The sequence below is a fragment of the Protopterus annectens genome, chromosome 2.part2, assembly GCF_019279795.1.
Source record: "Protopterus annectens isolate FY-2018-M chromosome 2.part2, PAN1.0, whole genome shotgun sequence".
Classification (NCBI taxonomy): domain Eukaryota; kingdom Metazoa; phylum Chordata; order Ceratodontiformes; family Protopteridae; genus Protopterus; species Protopterus annectens.
The window spans coordinates 651,804,721-651,825,128 of NC_056730.1; the positions used below are offsets into that span (position 1 = coordinate 651,804,721).

At 37.9% G+C, this 20,408-nt stretch overlaps 1 protein-coding gene across 2 annotated transcripts in view; it reads left to right on the forward strand.

Moving 5' to 3' along the window:
• HSPA12B (heat shock protein family A (Hsp70) member 12B) overlaps nt 1-20,408 on the forward strand; it is a 1,104,373-nt gene that overhangs the window by 418,079 nt on the left and 665,886 nt on the right. For both annotated transcript variants that reach the window (XM_044064071.1, XM_044064072.1), the window contains exon 4: nt 8,068-8,192. In XM_044064071.1, coding sequence (XP_043920006.1) covers nt 8,068-8,192 — 125 coding nt within the window. The remainder of the gene's footprint in view (nt 1-8,067; nt 8,193-20,408) is intronic.

A 20,408-nucleotide genomic window follows, 5' to 3' on the forward strand; every position in this document is an offset into this window, starting at 1 on the left:
TCTGCTCCAACCTTTAATATAAAATCTAACAATGGCACTTTCATTGTCCCAGATCCCTGTACCAAACTCTTAGAGTTGATAATAACCTCAAGTTTGATATGCATATTAATCAAACTATTAAAAAAGTAAAAAAAAAACTTGGCTCACTGTACAAGATCAAACCTTTCCTTACTCCACTAGCTAGGATGTTAATTGCCCGTACACATCTACTTTCCACCTTCCTTTATGCATCCCCTCTCTTCACAAACTTGAGTAAGTCTGACCTTAATAAACTCTCTATAGCTGCTTTAATTATATTGCTAGATTTGCCACTGAAGCACCATACAGAACACACCACTGTCTGAACCTAAAGAATCTAGGGTGGCTAGAACTGCCTATCCAACTTCAGTACAATCAGCTAATAGTAGCACATAAAATTCTCTACCAACCTGAAAACACACCCGTACTTACAAAAATTATCACCCCTTACAGTAACCTCAAGACACTTTGCTCATCCAACAAATTACTAGTCCAAACCCTCAAAAGCAGCAACTCATCTGGAGACTCTCTATATGCCAACTCTGTTGGCAAAATATGGAAGGCACATCCTGCTGAGCTTACTTCAGAACCCATTCTAACCCAATTCAAAAAAATCTAAAACAGTACTTTAAAAGGCAATGGTTATGTCCTTGCTGTAATCCTGACTAACTCTGGCAATATAAACATGTGCTAAAGAGGTCTTTTGGCCACCCCTACATTGCTTCTTGTTACTCTATAACAAATCAGATTTATATATGATAGAATGAATGAATTTTATCCTATGTATTTTATCTGTAACAGTGCTTTAACTTGTTTATTGTAACAGTATTTCTGTATGCGTGTATGGAGCTTTTCTCCCCGGGTGATCAGTGAAAATGGACAAGTATCCATTCGGACTATCCCAGTCAACAAATGTAAAATAAATAAATAAATAAAAGCACACTTCACGACAGAAGCAGCATTTTCTTGAGCTATTTGAAATTTGCATTTGACCTGCTGTATTAAAGCTCATTTTAGGTAAGTGATTCAACTTTAGCATCCATCAGAAGTTGGAAAGCTAATGTCAGAACAGGGAAAGATTCTCTGGAGCTGTTATACACGCATTTATTGACATCCTTCTGCCTCCCAGAATCATATTTGGAACTGATAGATTGTTCATTCTTATGTTACGAATAACTGAGGAAGCACTTCTTCTAGAAGTTAAATAGTCACGCTGAGTGAGCCAGTCATTTTAATAGCGCATCTGTGAGGGAGAAGTATAGCATCAGTAATACCGAATTCCAATCACCGGGGAAGTTTGGTTGTGTTTTATATATAAGTACACATTGGATTTAGTGCGGTACTGTTCGCATTACTTGCAATCAGCTTGTGGCCATTCCCACAAATCTGTTTATGGCAATGGAATGAATTGTCTTTTCAGATGAAAGATAATTGCAAGAGGAGAAGAAAGTTCACCTTTGCCAATGAATATGTTGCCCCCTTCTATAGATGATTGTGAATGGAGAGCAGTTCTGGCATTGCTCACCTCATTATGGAATGTTTTTCAACTAGAAAAGTAGCTTCACATATAAACAGTGCAAATGCATATCAAATGTAACTAATTAAATGGGTAGCATAAGGAAAATCATATTGGAAAATAGCCATGCAGTTTAGGATAATAGTGCAGGGCAAAAGTGTACAAATTAATGAAAAGGTCACTGCTGTTGGGTAAGGGTCCTATTTAGTTTTGGGCATTACTTGACCCCTTCAAACCCCACCCCTTCTACATCCCCAGATATGCCTGTAACTTGATATTTTGGATCAAGGACATAGTCATCATGGACCCCCTTCTTCCTATTTCACATGAGGTCAGAGTATTGCATAAACTGTCAACAAGTCTGAATTTAGAGACACTCCCATATTTTCTTTAACAGTAATGCCCACGTGTCACAGGCATTCTCTCAATCAGTCCATCCATCCATCCATCCATCCATCCATCCATCCATTTCTAAACTGGGCATCCGTGCCTCCCCTTGTCTTCTCCTCAAATCACCTGCTTCTTTCCTGCTCACATCATTGAACTATTGCAATCTATTCTACTCGGCCTTCTCTATAACTGAAGCTACTCTGGCTTCCATGTTGATGTCCTCATTTCTTTGTCTAAGCCCACAGTGTACATCTTACTGCCCATGTCAGGCTCTTCATCTCCATTACCTCTAGCTTTCTCAGCTTCTCTGCCTTCATTGCCCAGGACTGTTTGCCATATAGTAGCACTGGTTACATTACTGCTTTGTTCACCTTACTGTTCAGCTTCCCTGGCATTCTTCTTTCTTGCAATACACTTGACACTTTGTGCCACTTGGTTGCACCATCTCTGATTCCAGCTTTGACCTTGTCATTCAGACTCCAATTCTTTTCAACCCCAACTGACACAGTTTTTCAAAGGTTAAGATCCTTGACCTACAGATGTTAAGCATTTAATCATAACCTTTGGTCACTGTCTTTATGGAATTTGCATGTTGGCCCATGTGTGTGTGTGAGGTGCCCCCTAAAAAAAGCTATGTATTTTTGCCTCAAGAATGAAAGGTACTGGATTCAAACCCAGCTCTCCCATTTGAACTTGAGAGGTCTGGCACCAGAATGCACCTAAATATGAGCAGAGATGGTCCACAGCACAGACTCTAGGTGGTTTCTTTGGGGGAAAACTCACGGGGACCATCCACTTTAGGCGTCAGCTGCGGTGTGTACTATACATATCATAGTATCATAGAATCATAGCAGATTAGTAGGTTATCGACCAGGAGGTCATGTCAAGCCTAGCCATTTCATCCCAATGTAATACCATAAAAATGTTAGTTAATACCCAAGATTGCATTAGTAATGGCTGCCCATGTCCAGGAGGATTGTGGGCATTATTTCTGTAAGAATTTTTGGTGCTCCATCCACTTGTCCAGGTTCCTGTTGAAAAGTGTCATACAGGTGCTGGGTTTCACATGAATAGATTATCTTTTCCAAAGACAAAGCATGTCTCTGGGAGATAGATCTGTCCCTCCAGCATGCCCTATTTAAGTTGCAGGCCATATTTAGGTCACTGGAATGGATAGCCCTAGTACCATTTCATTTATGAATATGCAGCAAATTTATTAGGTTTGGGTCTGAGAATGCTCTGTAAGCCAGGCATAAGTCTCCCCTAAGATACAGAGTATAGTGACAGGGACTTTAGTTGGTCTATGTACAGCACATGCTGGAGACCCTTGATCTTCTTTGTTCAAAACCTCTGAGGTCTCTCCAATTGCTGTAGGTGCTTTCTATAGTACATGCTGAATGAGATGTTGTACGCAGTTATGGGCTGGATTAATGCCGAGTATAGAGGGGGTATAACCTCTTTTACTCTCAAGGCGAGCTGTTTACTAATCAAGTGTGCTACATAGAAAGCCTTTTTAATGGGTATATATTATCATATTGCATGCTCAGAAGAGCGAATGACAGATAATCGACCCCATGTAAGCGAAAGCTTACAATGTCGAAACTTCAGAACAGCATTTATTTTCCGGTGGAAAACAATCACTGTTCCGGAAAAAAAAAAAAAAAACAGTAAAACATTACTTAATGTGGGGGACTTTGCCCCCACACCCCCTGACTTGGGGGGCTGTGCTCCCCACACACCCGCCTACTTAAATATACCAATTTCGAGATTGCACTACAGTGCCGAAAAGGCAAAGTAGTGAAAGCGGCCAAACAAATTCTTTCCCAGGGAAAGAATTTGCTGAAAAAATGCTTCCCTATTTTGCCTTTTCATGCTTTACTGTTCGACAAAGACGCTTTCAACAACTTGCATCTGTGACGATGTAATAGGGAACCTTCTTAACTATAGTAGACACATGAAGGTCGAAGTTAAGATCACAGTCAACTTGTGATCCCAGGTCCCTTGCCACTTCATGGATATTTAGGGTATTGTTGTTAATTTGATAGTGGGAAGGGACATTGTTTGTGCCAAAGAGAATGATGATGCATTTCTTTGCATTCAGTTTGAGACCATGACTAAGGCACCAGTCATTGGTCTGTGTAAGACCCTCCTGGATTGTACTGACATCCTTTGGGGATTCAGTAATTGCACCCAGTTTGCAGTCATATGCAAATTTGGTCAACCACAACCCCTTAGTTTTGACCTGAACTTCAAAGAAGTATATACCAAACAGTAGAGGGACAGAACTGACCCATGTGGCACCCCACTGGTAACAAGTCTGCTGGTTGATGTGGATTCACCCACTTTGATAGTTTGTGGACAGTTTGTGAGGCAGTTGCCAACCTATCTTACAACGAAGGGGTTTACATTCAGTTTACTAAGTTTATCAGTAATGTCTGAGTGTGGGATTGTGTCAAAAGCCTTTGCCAAGTTGAGGTATGCTGTGTGCACAGATTTGCCCTCATCAATGGCCTGGTCACATTTTTGAAAATAATCAACCAGATTTAACAGGCAGGATCTGCCCTTGATGAAGCCAAATTGGGTAGGATCCAGGGTTTGGAGGTCACCTATGTCTTTATTTATGAGGTCCATAATGATACGTTCCATGGCCTTACAGATGAGGCTGGTTAGGCTTATGGGTCTGTAATTCCCTGGGTCTCTTGCTAGGCCACCTTTGTCAAGGGGAATAACTGTTGCTGTTCTCTATTCCACAGGAATAAAGCCTGTGCTTGGACTGTGATTGAAAAGGATACTTAACGGTGATGCTAGTTCATAGGTTCATATGTGTTTACTAGGCTTTCAACCACAAGGGCCTTTTTAAGCCTAGCCATACATCCCAAATCTCTGACAAGTTCTGATACCCTTGATAAATGTAAGCATGGGCCTGGGAGATGAACCATGTACAGGTTATCTGTTTGCATTGGAGACATAGATGCCAAACCAGGGATGAATTTCTGGTTTCCCATCCAATTGTCCAAATTGCACTGGAATTGGGTTAGGGAGGAACTTTGCTTCACATAAATGGGGAGTCTGTTCCATAGATGGGGTAATCTCTGGGATACATACCTATCTCTCTAGCAGGTCCTATTTATATCACAGGCAAGGTATAAGTCTTTAGAAATGGGTAATTCTGCTACTGTTTATTTTGTGGATATGCAGGAGGTCCATCAGAGTGGGGTCTGACAATGCCCTGTATGCCAGGCATAGATCTCCCCTCAAAAGCCTGTAGGAGACAGAATACAAGGATAGGGTATTGAGGCAGTCTGCACAGGACATGTTACTTATGCCCTGTATTTTTTAGTGAGGAATCTCTATGGACATTCCAGTTGTTCATGTTTTAGCCTGTTTAGAAGACAGCCTGGGATGCTGCCTAGTCCCATAGTGGCTGTGGTTTTCCATGGACTAGGCTTTGATGACCTGTTCTTCAGATATGTAGGGTGGGGGTGGGGGGAGTTTGGGGGAAGGTTTGTGACAGGTTTGAAAGGGGATAAGGGAGTCAAATTTTCATCAAACCTGTCCACTAGCAGGTTTTCTATCTCTGTGGGGTCAGTGTGTGTGATATTAATGGTCACTAGTTCTGCACATGCATAGGTCCTACCTTTTAGGCTACATACATAGCTGTAGAAGGCCTTATGGCCATTGATATGTTTTTCTCAAAGAAGCCCTTAGAGGATTTGACAAGTTGTCTTATTTGCCTGTTGAGGCTTAGGAGGGTGCTTTTCCATTGTTGGGGTCTTACCTTTGTTTTCTTGGACAGCAACTTTTTGCATTTATTGTAAAGTTTTTAATGTTGGATGTCCACCGTGGTGGCTTGTTTTTACGTGGGGCTCTGGCTTTGATTCTTTCTGGTACAGCCAAGTCTACACACTTAAGCAAATGATTCTATATTGCTTTAGTGCAAGCTTCAGTTTAGTTACCACTTCCAGCTGGGGGTGTGGTTCAGAATGCATCAATACATTCACCTAGGAGGGTATAGTTTGCCTTGGTGAAGTTATTTAGTCTGATTTTACCCTTTGTGAGTTTAGTTGTTACTGTCAGCTTGAAGGTGACTGGCTTGTGGTGAGATTTAACTAATGAGGATTTGACAGTTGTGACAGTGCATCTGTTTGACATGTTAGTGAGGACCATATCTAGTATGTTTGTTCCTCTTGTCGGGGTATGAGCAATTTGTTCTAGGGCATTTAAGTTAACAAAGTCAAGGAACTTTTGTGTTAGCGAGTTAGGGCTAACATAGGTTTCCCAATTGATGGTGGGATAATTGAAATCCCCCATAGCCAGAGTGTTTGGTAATATTCGGATTGCCTCCAGTTTGGTCAAGTAGGCCTCACGCATGTCATGACCCATGGAGGGAGATCTATAACTGGATATGACTTGAATGGGGGTCTTACCCACCATAACCTGATCTTGGAGTAGCTCCATGCAGTTGTCCAAGTCTAACTAGAGAGGAGGTGATTTTATCTCTAATATAGATAGAAACACCGCTTCCTTTAGTTCTGTTATGTCCATTTTGCAGTCTGAAGGTGTGGAAGGCATTGTATCCTCGCAAGGCTGGGGTACTCTATGAGGCTTTGAACCAGGTTTCTGTGACTGCACAGACATCTACATCTCCCAGTAAAGACCGTGTGCTACATCAGGGACATCCACCTGGCACTGTAAAAAACTGCATCTAGGTAATTTCATCATGTTAGTTATAATGATATGTTATATTAAAACTGACTAGTACAATACATAATTGTTATTGCAACATTTCACTTCATTTAATTATATTCAGCATTTTATTATATTACAAATCAGTCTCTGGTAATGTTATTCAGTTGAATCCATTGTTCTGTAAGCATGTAAACATGTAAAATACCTGTAGCGTACTGTATGCTAATATATACATTATGCTTCTACTATACTGAAAATTATTTTAATGCTTGAATTTGTGCTTCTCATAAAAACAGATCTAAAATGAAATAGTGAAGAATGTCCTATTTAATTAAGAATGTATAGAAGAAACCCCATGAATATAGGTTTGAAAACCACCAGCCAGTATATCCAGTTACTCATCTATAAGATGAACACACCTAACGAGAAAAAAACTCTTGTACTTGTGAAAATTAAATGCATTTAGTCCACTTACTGCTTTGGAAAACAGTCAATTATTTGTTCATTCTCTTCCTTATGAAACATATTTTGCTTTTTATGATCTTGAACAATAACATATCACAAAGTAAAACAATATATTGGTGCATTTTTTACATCTCAGCCTTAAGTGATACCAAATTCTGCCTTACCCTCATATCTCATTAAACACTCATATAATTTCAGAGCTACTTACCTAATAATTGGCATAGTCCAGACAGTTCACTATAGAATTTGCAAATAAGGTTAATTAAGATGATTGACAAGAAATCATAATTAATGCAATCTAGCAACTTTCTCAACCACTTAGCCTGTTAAGGGTTATGAAGCCATAATTAATAGTTTAAGAAACAATGAGATGTTACTTGTATCCTGTGACCCACCCACACTGTCTGTCCCTCTTCAACTAGCAGCAATATCCACACAGATAATAAGAAATGCATGGTCTGTGCACCATTAGGGCATGTCTTGTAGCTATTTTTTAACTATGGGACATATGCTCTCAGTTTTTCCCCTCAGGACAGTTCCTTATCAAATTATTTTGAAATCTTCTTCTGGTCACTCATCACTCAGTCCCAGAAGCTATTACCTCCCCCATTCTTCCAGTACCCAGACCTGTGACACAACACCAGTTATCACTGGTATAGTTAAAGATAAAAAACTTAGGACTAGCAGAGCTGAAAAACATGCATTCATTTTATCTCAAAATATTCTTAAGATTATTACAGACAATGTTAAAAACAAGTATAGTTGTACACATGGTAATTTTTTTTTAATTATATTTGATATACACAAGTACAAAGTAAATACACATTTTTGGTAGGCAATATAATATTTTTTTCTCTTCATTCTACTTTCAATAAAAGGTCACATACTATTTATTTGACAAATTTACTCCTAGAATGCTAGCAAAAAATATCACTAACGTGCTGTAACTTTTTCAGGTTGTTGTAAAAAAATATATTTTTTATTTACAGAGACATCAGGCAAGAACGCATCATTCCCATTCATTCTCAGTGGTGGTCGCCATCGATTTTGGAACAACGTCCAGTGGCTATGCATTCAGCTTCACAAAAGACCCTGAGGCAATACACATGATGAGGTAACTAATATAATCTCATTTGAAGGCTCTGGATTTTTAATCGGTCAGGTGTAATGAGGTACATATATTACTGCTGCCATCTCTTACTAATGGTCTATCAGAACATTACGCACCATACTATGTGCTTCTTTTTTTATTGAATACATTGATTTTCAGAAACATAAACATATATACAGTATGTATATCAAAGAAATATTTACATAGTAATAGCTTAAAGTGGAGAAACAATTCCAAAAACAAACATTACAAAACCAACTATTTACATAGGATGTCTATACTTGAAAAACTTTGTTTTCTTGAATGTATCTTTGAATAAGATTATAATTTATTACAGTCTTCTGTTTCCAGGACTTGATTTACTTTCTGACATGCTTAAGGAAGTTGGTCGCTCTGTTCTTTCCTTGATTATTTTCAATTCCAACAGCGAGACTGATAAAACCATGTTCTTGAAATGTTTAAAATCGGGAGGCATTACAGATTTCCAGTTCTGTGTAATATTTTCCTTGCAATAGCAAGGAGAGTCCACAAAATTACATATTTTTGCCTTGGAACACGAGACAGCACAGCTGTTCATAGGTTCATAGGTGTGTACTAGGCTAATGGCCCTGGAGCCTTTACAAGCCTAACCCATAGGATTACCCTGGCATTGTGCCACCCAACCCTAGTTCCTAGTGCCTCTGTCGAGTAGAGCCACTGGAGTTATCCCCGGGGTGAATTTTCTATTTCCCATCCACTCATCAAGATTTCTCTTGAAGAGGGCCAGTGAGGTGCTCTGCTTGACATGTATGGGAAGTCTATTCCATGGCATAGGCAGTCTCTGGGTTATGAACCTGTCCCTCCAGCAGGTTCTGTTGATTGTAGTAATGAGGTTGAGGTCTCTGGAGCATGTGGTGCGGAGGGATTGGGATTTCATTAGATGTAGCATTTCTAACAGAGCTGGGTCAGACATGGCTGTGTAAGTCAAGCAGAGATTGTCTCTAAGTAGGCGATATCAGGCAGAGAATAGATGGAGTTTTTTGAGTCTGTCCATATTGGGCAAGTGTTTAAGGCCTAGGATCCTCTTTGTGAGGTACTTTTGTGGCCTCTCCAGTTGTTGCAGGTGTCTAGTGAGGAACATGCCAAATGGGGCATTGTACTCGATGATTGGCCTAATGAGGGAAGAGCAGAGGGAGGCAATGACCTCATTCTTCTTGGATGCAAAACCCTTAGTAATGAGATGTGCCACATAGAAGGACTTTGTGACCACAGTGGCAATGCAGTGGTCAAAAGAAAGGTTGCTGTCAACCTGTATTCCTAGATCTCTTATAAAGCCTTATGTGTTCAGTGGACTACCATTGATGTGGTAATGAGAGCATCTTGGTTCTATTGGGTATGGCGAGATCCATGCATTTGTGTACATGTTCGTACAGTGCATTGGTGTTTGATTCAGCGGTCATGCATCTATTCTCCATTTTCATGGGTGCCGTGAAGTTAGCCACCTCTGTTTTTAGGAGCCCAAAGTTAGCTTTGGAGTATTCAACAAAACTAGAGATTTTGTTGTATTCCACAAAACTAGAGATTTTGTACGTTGGAAATTATAAGTGAGCAGTGTATATAACAAATAAGTTAATACTTTTTCAATATTGTTTAAGTAAATGGCATTCATAGAACATGTGGTGCCAATTGGCTATTGACTGTGATTTACACCTCCGACATCTATTTTCTTTATTATATATTAGTTCTAATTTGTGTGGTGTTAAGTATGTTCTATGTATAAATTGCCATGTGAAAACTTGCCAATATAGTGATAAAGATATTAGTTTTGGAGATGTAAGAATTAGTATCTTCTGGCATTTTACCATTGACTGTTTCATAATATTTCCATATATTTTGTTTATTATGAACTCTTGTTTCTTTAACTAATTTGTGCAATACTGATAAAATTCCGTTCCCATTTGTGGGAAATTCCATCAGCGGTATTAACTGCTCTATGAACTTAGGAAACTTTTCCCTAACAGACGTCTGCATTATTGCCTGTTGGTTTAAAACTGTTTCTCTTAATCTCTGCAGTGTTAACCACATGTTATTTTCAAGGTTGAACTCACTAATAATTTGCTCTATCATTGGTACTTAGTGTTTATCAACTGATGCCAGCAAATTAGATCATTCTTACTAGTACAGAAAAGAGTAAAATCCCAAGAAGGGAAGACATCCCTGATCAGTATCAGCAAGAAACTATGTTCCCTCATAAAATCATCCAAGGCTAGCTTCGAAAGAAAAATTGCCATGGACTCCAAAGATAACCACAAGGTATCCTTTAGCTATGTCAAGAATCTAAGTGGCAATTCTCAGATCTGCTCAGAGTTAGTGCAGAATGGCACAAAATACACTGAACCGACCGATATAGCCAACATCCTGGCAGACAAGTTCAGTGCAAACTTCACCCCCCTCTCACCCCCAAAAGGGCCCATAACTATACCAGAAGAATGTAGTGCTCCTGAAATCACAGACACTCACGTTAAAACAGCCCTTTCCAAAGCCAAAAACACAGCATCAATGGGACCAGACGCTGTCCCAGGCTGCGTCCTACATGAGTTCAAAGATGAACTAACCCCTCACCTAAACACACTGTTTAAACTCAGCCTTTCCACAGGCTATGTGCCCACAGATTGGTACACAGCAATGGACATTCCACTCCACAAAGGTGGAGGCACAACAGACCCCGGGAACTATCACCCTATAAGCCTGACTAGCTTGGTCTGCAAAGCTATGGGGCGCATCATCATGGATCTCATTAACAGAGACTTTGGAAACCTCCAAACACTGGACCCAACCCAGTTTGGCTTTGTTAAGGGCAGATCATGCCTCCTAAATCTGGTGGACTTCTTTGAGACAGTTACCAAGGCTATAGACGAGGGAAAGGTGGTCCACACAGCCTCCCTAGACCTTGCAAAGGCCTTCGACACTATTCCCCACTCGGGTATTATAGACAAGCTCAACAGCCTGAACATAAACCCCTATGTCATGAGATGGGTTGCCAACTGGCTCACAGACAGAACCCACATGTCAAGAGTTGCAGGAGCTATGTCTGACTCTAAACTTGTTACAAGTGGCGTTCCCCAGGGCTCAGTCCTAGGACCCTTCCTGTTTGGCATATACTTCTCAGAGGTACAGGCAAGCACAGGAGGACTATGGTTCACCAAGTTCGCAGACGACTGCAAACTAGGGGCTATAATTGACTCTCCGGCTGACACAGACATCCTCCAAAAGGGTCTCACTGAGATAGATACCTGGTGTCAAAACCATGGTCTCAAGCTAAATGCCAAAAAGTGCATAGTCATCCCCTTTGGAAAAAACAAAGTACCCACAAACTAACACATAGGTGGTAGCCCCCTAAATACGGAAGACATAATAAGGGATCTGGGGACCCAAGTAGATAGTAACCTCTCCTTTGATAATCACATTGCCAAAGTGGTTAGAAAATCCTTCTATGTGGCCCACCTAATCACAAAAGGGTTTGCATCCAGATCAAAAGAGGTCATTGGGCCCCTCTATGCATCACTCATCAGACCTATCATAGAGTACAATGCCCCATTTGGGATGTACCTTACAAGACACCTGCAACAACTGGAAAGACCACAAAAGTTCCTCACCAAGAGGATCACTGGCCTCAAGCAGATGCCCTATGCAGCTCGACTGAAGAAACTCCAGCTGTACTCGGTTGCATACCACCTACTCAGAGGTGATCTCTGCCTGACATACAAGGCCATGTCCAACCCAGAATGGATGGACATGCTCCACCTAAAGAAAACCATATCCCCTCAAGCCACATGCTCCAGGGATCTAAACCTCACCACAACAATAAATAGGACCTGCTGGAAGGATAGATTCCTGACCCAAAGACTTCCCATGCTCTGGAATAAGATTCCAATCTACATTAGGCAGAGCTCCTTGCTAACCGTCTTCAAGAGAAACCTTGACGAGTGGATGGGAAACAGAAAGTTTACCCCAGGGATCACTTCAATGGCTCTGCTGGACAGAGGCACAGGGAACTAATGTAAATGGGCTGCGAAAGCCAACACATTCCAGAAAGGCTTATAAATGCCTTTGGGCAGATAGCCTAGTACCTACCTATGAACCTATGAACCTATGAACTGCTACTGAGTCCTCAGATATAGTATTATTTTATGTATATGCTATTGGGAATATGAAAAAAGGCCATTCTTTTATATCCAAATTTTTGTTTACAAATTCCATAAAAGACTTTAGGGTATTGATAATGTATTTAGAATTTATATTTTTGTGTTTCCATGTTGCCATATATTCCTTCAATAATCAAAGTAAGCTATTCTGTACTATTTCCATATGTTTATTTATTGTATCATGAGTGGTTTTTAACCATATTTTTTCATGTACTAGTGTCTATTTGGAAGTATATTCTTTGTTTAACCTTAGAGAAACTGTTTTTAAAGTTGACAATTGTATATATCCTTCTAAATCTGGCAAGCCTATTCCACCTTCTTCCCATTTGTCAAAATAATGTCTTAGAGCAACTCTAGGTTTTTTAGAGTACCATAATAATTTTGTTATTAACCCTTCAAATTGTTTTCAATATGATTTAGGTGGAGGGAGCGAACAAGCTTGTATAAAATACAGAATTTTCAGGAATATAATAATTTTAATTATACATAGTCTTTCCTCCATGGTAAAAAATAGCTTATTCCATTTTTGTATGAGTTCTTGGATATTATCCAAAATATCTTTATAGTTTAGTTGCACTGTTCCATTTCATTTGTAATTTTAACTCCTAAGTATTTGATTGTATCATTTCTAGATAGATATTTATGATATTTTTATTTAATGCTTCTTTGTTCATATTTATTAGTAACATATTGGTTTTATTTTCATTAAATGATAGTCCAGAAATATTCTTAAACTGTTTTGTTGCTTTCCATAATTCTTTTAGTGTGTTATTATCTTCTTTTAAAGTCAATAAAATGTTGTTTGCAAATAGTTGAATCTTTAACTCAAGGTCGATGTTCTTCTTGGCTGAAATAGAAAAATCTGTCAAACAGTTAGATAAACATAGACTTAATACTAATGAAGATAGGCCTTGCTGGATGTGTTTCTTATAGACAATTTTTATAATTATAGTAAGACAGAAAATAAAGACATCCAAGGCATGTAACTCTCAACCCACCTTACAAGAGGCTATGACCCATAAAACAAGCAACCTATGCTTGCAAAAGTATCTGAGCAAAACCTGTCAAGGACAGAAATACCCAGATAATCTTAGATAGCTAGCAAGGCGTATTTCTTCTGACAAACCTGTTGAAAGCAGACATTATTTTGATTGTAGTCATCCTCAAGTACTGATTGGTCCCTACAGTGCTGTTACCAATAAAGGCATGTTTAGAATTACAAATAATGAGCAAAGCTCTTTCAGTACTCAGATTCAGAAGATGAAACCAAGCTGTTTCTGGTTGACCTACCCTTTAACATGAAGAGAGTACTGGAAACAAGGTCAGGTCTAATGACTTCAGCATGAAACAAGCTTGGTGAGTGAATAAAGAAGTTGTGATAATTTCTATGTAGACAATGCTCAATGCAGATTACCTTATCTATTCACACTGTATACATTTTTAAAAAGAGAAGAAGAGATGTTGCTCTATATTTCATACTTTTCAGTGTGTGGCTCCTGATTGTTCTGTATGTTATTTACAGAACAATGACTTGGTTGTATGTAGTTCTAGTACACAAGAAACGGTATCAGAAATGCCTTCACAAAATTCAAAGACAATGGAATATCAGGACTGCTGAAATGGTATGTTGTTGCATGTGAAGATATGCACAGATCATGTTCAGATCAGCAACTCACTATCATCAGTAGTGTAAATGCAACTTACATACAGCCAGACTATGTAGTATGACTGCCATGTGAGACTGGATTTAAACATAGATACAAAATTTGACAAGCTGGGCACAAGTAAATGAGTTGTCAAAATAACAGTTTTACAAATGCATTCCATGCATAGCCCCAAGCCATGTGCAGGTCTACCCTCACACACAGCTCACAAACACATATAGACAGAAACCCACCAAAAATAATTTATATATCTCTCTATATCTGTCTATCAATCTATCTAGATATAGATATAAATATATGGGTCTACTGAAAAAAGACAACTGTCCCAAATGCTTACATTCACAAGATCAACCACAAAAGGCTGACTCTGCACATACACCCCCATACCCCACACTATAAAATAATAATAATAAAATTGAGTTTATACTCAACTAGGATAGCTTGTTTGACTGTTTCAATAAAGGATATTTCATTTTAACTCAACTGTGGACTCCCTACTATATTCTATTTCATTAGTTTTGTAGTATGTATTTTACAGTTATATTTTACAGTTTAATTTTTGTTAAGTGAACTAAGTACTTGCATAACATAATTTAGGAAGTGAACATCACACCCTCCACACTGCAAAGTTATACTGGGTTTTGCAGATTTCAAGGGATACCACGCATTTCTGTTTTTGAAGATATAAAAAATTCTATCACAGTAGAGAAGTTTTAATCTATAATTTAACACAAAATGCATATGTTAAATATATACAGGAAAATGGACATATTCAGTGGGCTGTACATGCTTCAATCTAAAATGTTGAAAGAGATGTTAGAAACATTTTTTTTTTTTATTTTATCTGGAGATAAAGACTGCATACAGTGAAAAGGAGTGTGATATACATAAAGAGAAAGGCAGTTTAATCCAAAAAATCCTATTTTGTACTTAGCATCTATGTATTTTCTGAGTAATAAAGAAAGTAAAACAGAGAGTTGCAAATGATGGGGAAATGGCATATGTAAGGTATGAAGAAGTACAGAAATATGAAGGAGGCAAAAGAAGAGGTAAACAAGAACAGATGGAATGAAAAGAATAAACAAATAGAATAAAATTATAGAAGGCAAAAATAATGAGATTGCTATATGATATAGCCCTAGAAGGAATTAAAAGCAGATATAAAAATGTTATAAAGAATAAAAGGAAAGGTTTGGGAATTTTTATGAAGCAGAGGATTTCCTGGGGAGAATTTTGTTGGCTAAGGTACCCGTTGGGAGTAATATGAAATAAAAAAATATTGGAAGAAAAAAATGTGACGAATGCAATGAGAAAAACTAACAAAACATTGTTTTTAGAATGTTTTAAAATAAACAGATTTGGAGAAGTTTTAAAAAGGTATTTAAATAGGAAGGATTTAAAATATAGCAATGAATATGACATTGTATGGAAAATATGACAAATAAAACACTGTGAAATTAAAAAAATGGGACAGAATTTTGTTTGTAGCAATCTGAATATTATGGAAAAGAAAATGTGTTCGAGTAAAACGTGTCGCTGTTTTGGTATTCAATGTAATGGATTTTCGTTGTTTTAATATAGACCCAATAAAAATAGATGAGATAAAGACGTACTAAATGAAATAAAATACAGCTGTGGAAGAAAGGATGGGAATAGTGAATGAAATTTAAAGAATAGTTTATGCTGGCATAGAGAAATCAATTTTTGTGCTTTTCCTTGAAATGTTGAAAAATGGAAATATATTTTTCTGTGTAGATTATATGTTAAGGTTTAAGAAAACAATGCCAAAATGTACATTATGAATATGAATGTATAAATAATGTAAAGAAGTGTAAGATAATGAAATATATAAATAAAACAACTCCTACTCATTTTGATTAGTGCAGTGGGATCATTTACATCCATCTGAGATACCACCAACTCAATCAGATGGCACTTTAGTTTAAGGTTTCTTCCAAAGAATGGCATACTCAGAAGTGCAGTACCCATCTTAAGATGCGCTATAGTGGCAGTACTGAAAAATTAATCCAACTACCTTGTGAGGAAATAGAACCCATTGCCTATATAATTATATAATGAATGATCAACCTGATTAATATGTGCTAACCCTGCTCCTGCCGCTAACATTAGCTTATCTGCAAAAAAACCCTTACTATAACATTACACTACACGAGACATCCCCCAAAAAAGAAGAAAAAAGTCCATAGAGTCACAAATTACATTTTATTCCACAAACTTCACAGAGTTTAGTGCTTTCATTCACATTGGAACTTCCTCAGAACTCAACTCATAAAATACTCAATTTCATTTAAATACCATCCTGATAAACAGTTTAAACATCACATGACCATCTCCTACTAATTAAAAACATATACTCTTCATTTAAAATTCAATTGTTTGAGTTTTAACACAGGGACCAGGGATAAAGCGTCATTCAATCCTGGGTGGTGAGTTGCATTTAGCACTATTTGCCATTTTATTTCAGCCATGTCCAGATGCTCATCAACCACACTCTCTTGTAGGTCTTTCACCACCTTTTCCACCCCCAAAAATCTGAAACTATGAGTAGAATTCTTTCTAATGAGTCTATATAAGGCATTGTTGGATTTACAATTTTTGATGATGGCAAAATGCTCATACATAAGATCCTGCAACCTTCTCATCGTCTTGCCTATGTAAAAACTTGAGCACAGGTTGCACAGGGCCAGATAGACCACATTTTTTGTATCACAGTTATATCTCCCCTTTATATAATATGTTACATTCCTTACTAAAAATGATCACTACACATTATTCCTGGACACTGTGGGCATGCCCCACATTTTTTGGTGCCATTATTTTGCATAGTGTTGAAATGTTGACTCTTCTTAATTTCCAATCTTTGTTTCAAGGACACCCCTTTTCTAAACACAAACCTTGGTTTACTACCCATTTTTTCCATAAATTTACTATACACGTCCAAATCAGTTGCAAAGATACACCATTTTTTCTCAGTTGTATTTATAATAGACCTACTGTCCAGGCTGTAAGTGAGGATATAACTCATATTGTTATCCCTCTCTATTCCATTACTGGCAGTCACAACCAAACCACCAGTACCCAATAGTGGTGAAAAAACACCATTTCATCTTTTTCTCACAACTTCATCCTTTAGTTCTTCCAAAAATCCCCATGGGTAACCTCTTTTTTTGAACATCGCCAGAACCCTGTCACATTCACTCATAAAATTGTCCATATCAGAAACCATCCTTGCCACTCTCACCAGCTGGCCCTTCATAACTGCTTTCTTTTGATATATCGGATGCAAATTTTAAATGAAGAGTATATGTTTTTAATTGGTAGGAGATGGTCATGTGATGTTTTAACTGTTTATCAGGATGGTATTTAAATGAAATTGAGTATTTTATGAGTTGAGTTCTGAGGAAGTTCCAGTGTGAATGAAAACATTAAACTCTGTGAAGTTTGTGGAATAAAATGCAATTTGTGACTCTATGGACTTTTTTCTTCTTTTTTTACAGCCTGGACAGTAGGTCTATTATAAATACAATTGAGAAAAATTGGTGGATCTTTGCAAGTGATTTGGACGTGCATAGTAAATTTTTGGAAAAATGGGTAGTAAACCAATGTTTGTGTTTAGAAAAGGGGTGTCCTTGAAACAAAGATTAGAAACTAAGAAGAGTCAAAATTTCAACACTATGCAAAATAATGGCACCAAAAAATGTGGGGCAGTGTCCAGGAATAATGTGTAGTGATCATTTTATAGTAAGGAATGTAACATATTATGTAAAGGGGAGATATAACTGTGATACTAAAAATCTGGTATATCTGGCCCTGTGCAACCTGTGCTCAAGTTTTTACATAGGTAAGACGATGAGAAGGTTGCGGGACTGTATGTATGAGCATTTTGCGGACATCAAAATTTGTAAATCCAACAATGCCTTATATAGACACATTAGTAAGAATCCTACTCATAGTTTCAGATTTCTGGTGGTGGAAAAGGTGGTGAAAGACCTACAAGGGAGCATGGTTGATGAGCATTTGGACATGGCTGAATTAAAATGGCAAATAGTGCTAAATGCAACTCACCACCCAGGGTTGAATGACACTTTATCCCTGGTCCCTGTGTTAAAACTCAAACAACTGAATTTTAAATGAAGAGTAATATGTTTTTAATTGGTAGGGGATGGTCATGTGATGTTTAAACTGTTTATCAGGATGGTATTTAAATGAAATTAAGTATTTTATGAGTTGAGTTCTGAGGAAGTTCCGATGTGAATGAAAGCACTAAACTCTGTGATGTTTGTGGAATAAAATGCAATTTGTGACTCTATGGACTTTTTTCTTCTTTTCTGGGAAGCAGTTTATTGGTTTGGAGTTACTGACAACATCTACAGCAATCTGGATTAGCTGTTCTGTAAGCTGTCATCCTGGGCTGTGTTTTCCTTTTAATGGTTGGTTTGTGATTTAGTTATTAACCATTAACCTAACCCTGAAACACAATTGCACACACTAAATATATCCCCTTACTTAACCCTTACCCTAACCCTAAAACGCATACTCATACACAAGCTCTGTGGTCATGCTAAATGCTAATGAGGCATTCTGGTGACTGGCATATGCAAATTAGCCATGTCCTCACCATGGAAGCACCTAGAGTAAGGCATCTGTGCAGAGATTCACTCAGCTGTGTAAAGTAATAAGGTTGCTCATGTTAATGAACATAGCCAAAAAGTCATGTTCACCCACCATTGTGGAGGTAAGTGCCAGAGAATATAGTAGATGGATAATGTTGAGGGGTCCGTTAATGTGTGCATGTGTGCAATTGCATGTCTCAGTGTGTGTGTGTGTGTGTGTCTGCCAGGAAGGTCATACCAGGAGAGTTATTTTGGGATTTGGTAGGGTAGATATATTTGTGTGTGTGTGTGTGTGTGTGTGTGTGTGTGTGTGTGTGTGTGTGTGTGTGTGTGTGTGTGTGTGTGTGTGTGTGTGTGTGTGTGTGTGTGTGTTTCTGTGTAGATATGAATATAAGATTTTGTGGACAGATAGATTTCAAGGGTCTGATTGTCAGCATGCAGAGGTGTTAAATATATATATATATATATGTTTTCTTATTTATCGTTCCTGAGCAGTTATGTTATAACCACCTTTACTGCATGCTCATGTTATAAATACACTTGGAAGAAGGCTAGAATCACATATGTGGTTGTAGTCCTCTGTAGTAGTGGCTAAACATTTTCATTGCCTAGTGATATGTAATTTATACACAATAGTTAGCCAATTAGTTATGTTACAGTAAATGTAACTACTGCAATAATCAGCAAATCTGCAGACAGATTTAGTGGCTTTATGAAGTGATAGAGAAATGTATACTAATACAATTTGCCAGGTTAATATCTACTTCTTTTTACCCCTCCCCCAATGTTTTTTGCCTATACTGTAAATTCATTATTTGTTAAAAGGGGTTGGACAGACTTATCTTCCCAGAACAACATGTGTTAGGTGTATCCGTATGACAAACTCTGCTGAAATATGACAGGAAATAGGAAAATAAAAAGAACTGCTAGGATTGTGATCTTATCGTGATGGGTGGGTTTGCATGATTAGAGCTTTATTGTTTGGAGTGTAATGCACATAGGGGCACTCTTCAAACTGATCTATGAGTAAGGGCCTAAAAAGTGTTGGCAGTTGATGCAGAGAGTAAAGACTGAGAGCTCTAGCTGTTATGGTACATGGTTTAATTCCTACAACCTTCATTTGTCTTCTGTGTGACCTTGAGCAAGTCATTTAACCAGATATTTCTCCAAGGTCACCCCAGAAAGGGACTGTGTGTACAGTGGGCTTACTTGGTTAATAAATCGCTATTATTATTTATTAAAAGAATGGTACAGAAATCCCCCATAATGATTCAGTTAAAGAATTTGAGAACCCTACTATTAATATGGATTCTGGAGTTCACCCCAGAGCTTTTCCTGTAACTGTTTTCCTTTGCACTTCGTGCCCTAGTCCACACTTTTTTTCTTTTCTGCTTTTTATTTCTCCTTCATAATCTAATTCCAATAGTTCCCATGACAGTTAAAGTAATGAAAATATTTTGAATGTTATGTATCAAGAATGAATAGTATAAAATAAGGAATGTATCCTGAAATGTTCATACTAATGTTGATAACAATATTTACAGTAATGTTTCAATGAAAACATACAATAACACTTTCTTACCCTTAATTAAAAATAGCATCTATTTTTTGGAGCATGGAGCATAGGTTCATAGGTAAGTAATTGTTGATGTACAGTAAATCCATCAGTAATGGATTGGAAGATGCTTTGTATGCGAAACAAAAGTCACCTTTTAGCAGTCTGTATAGGGAAATGTA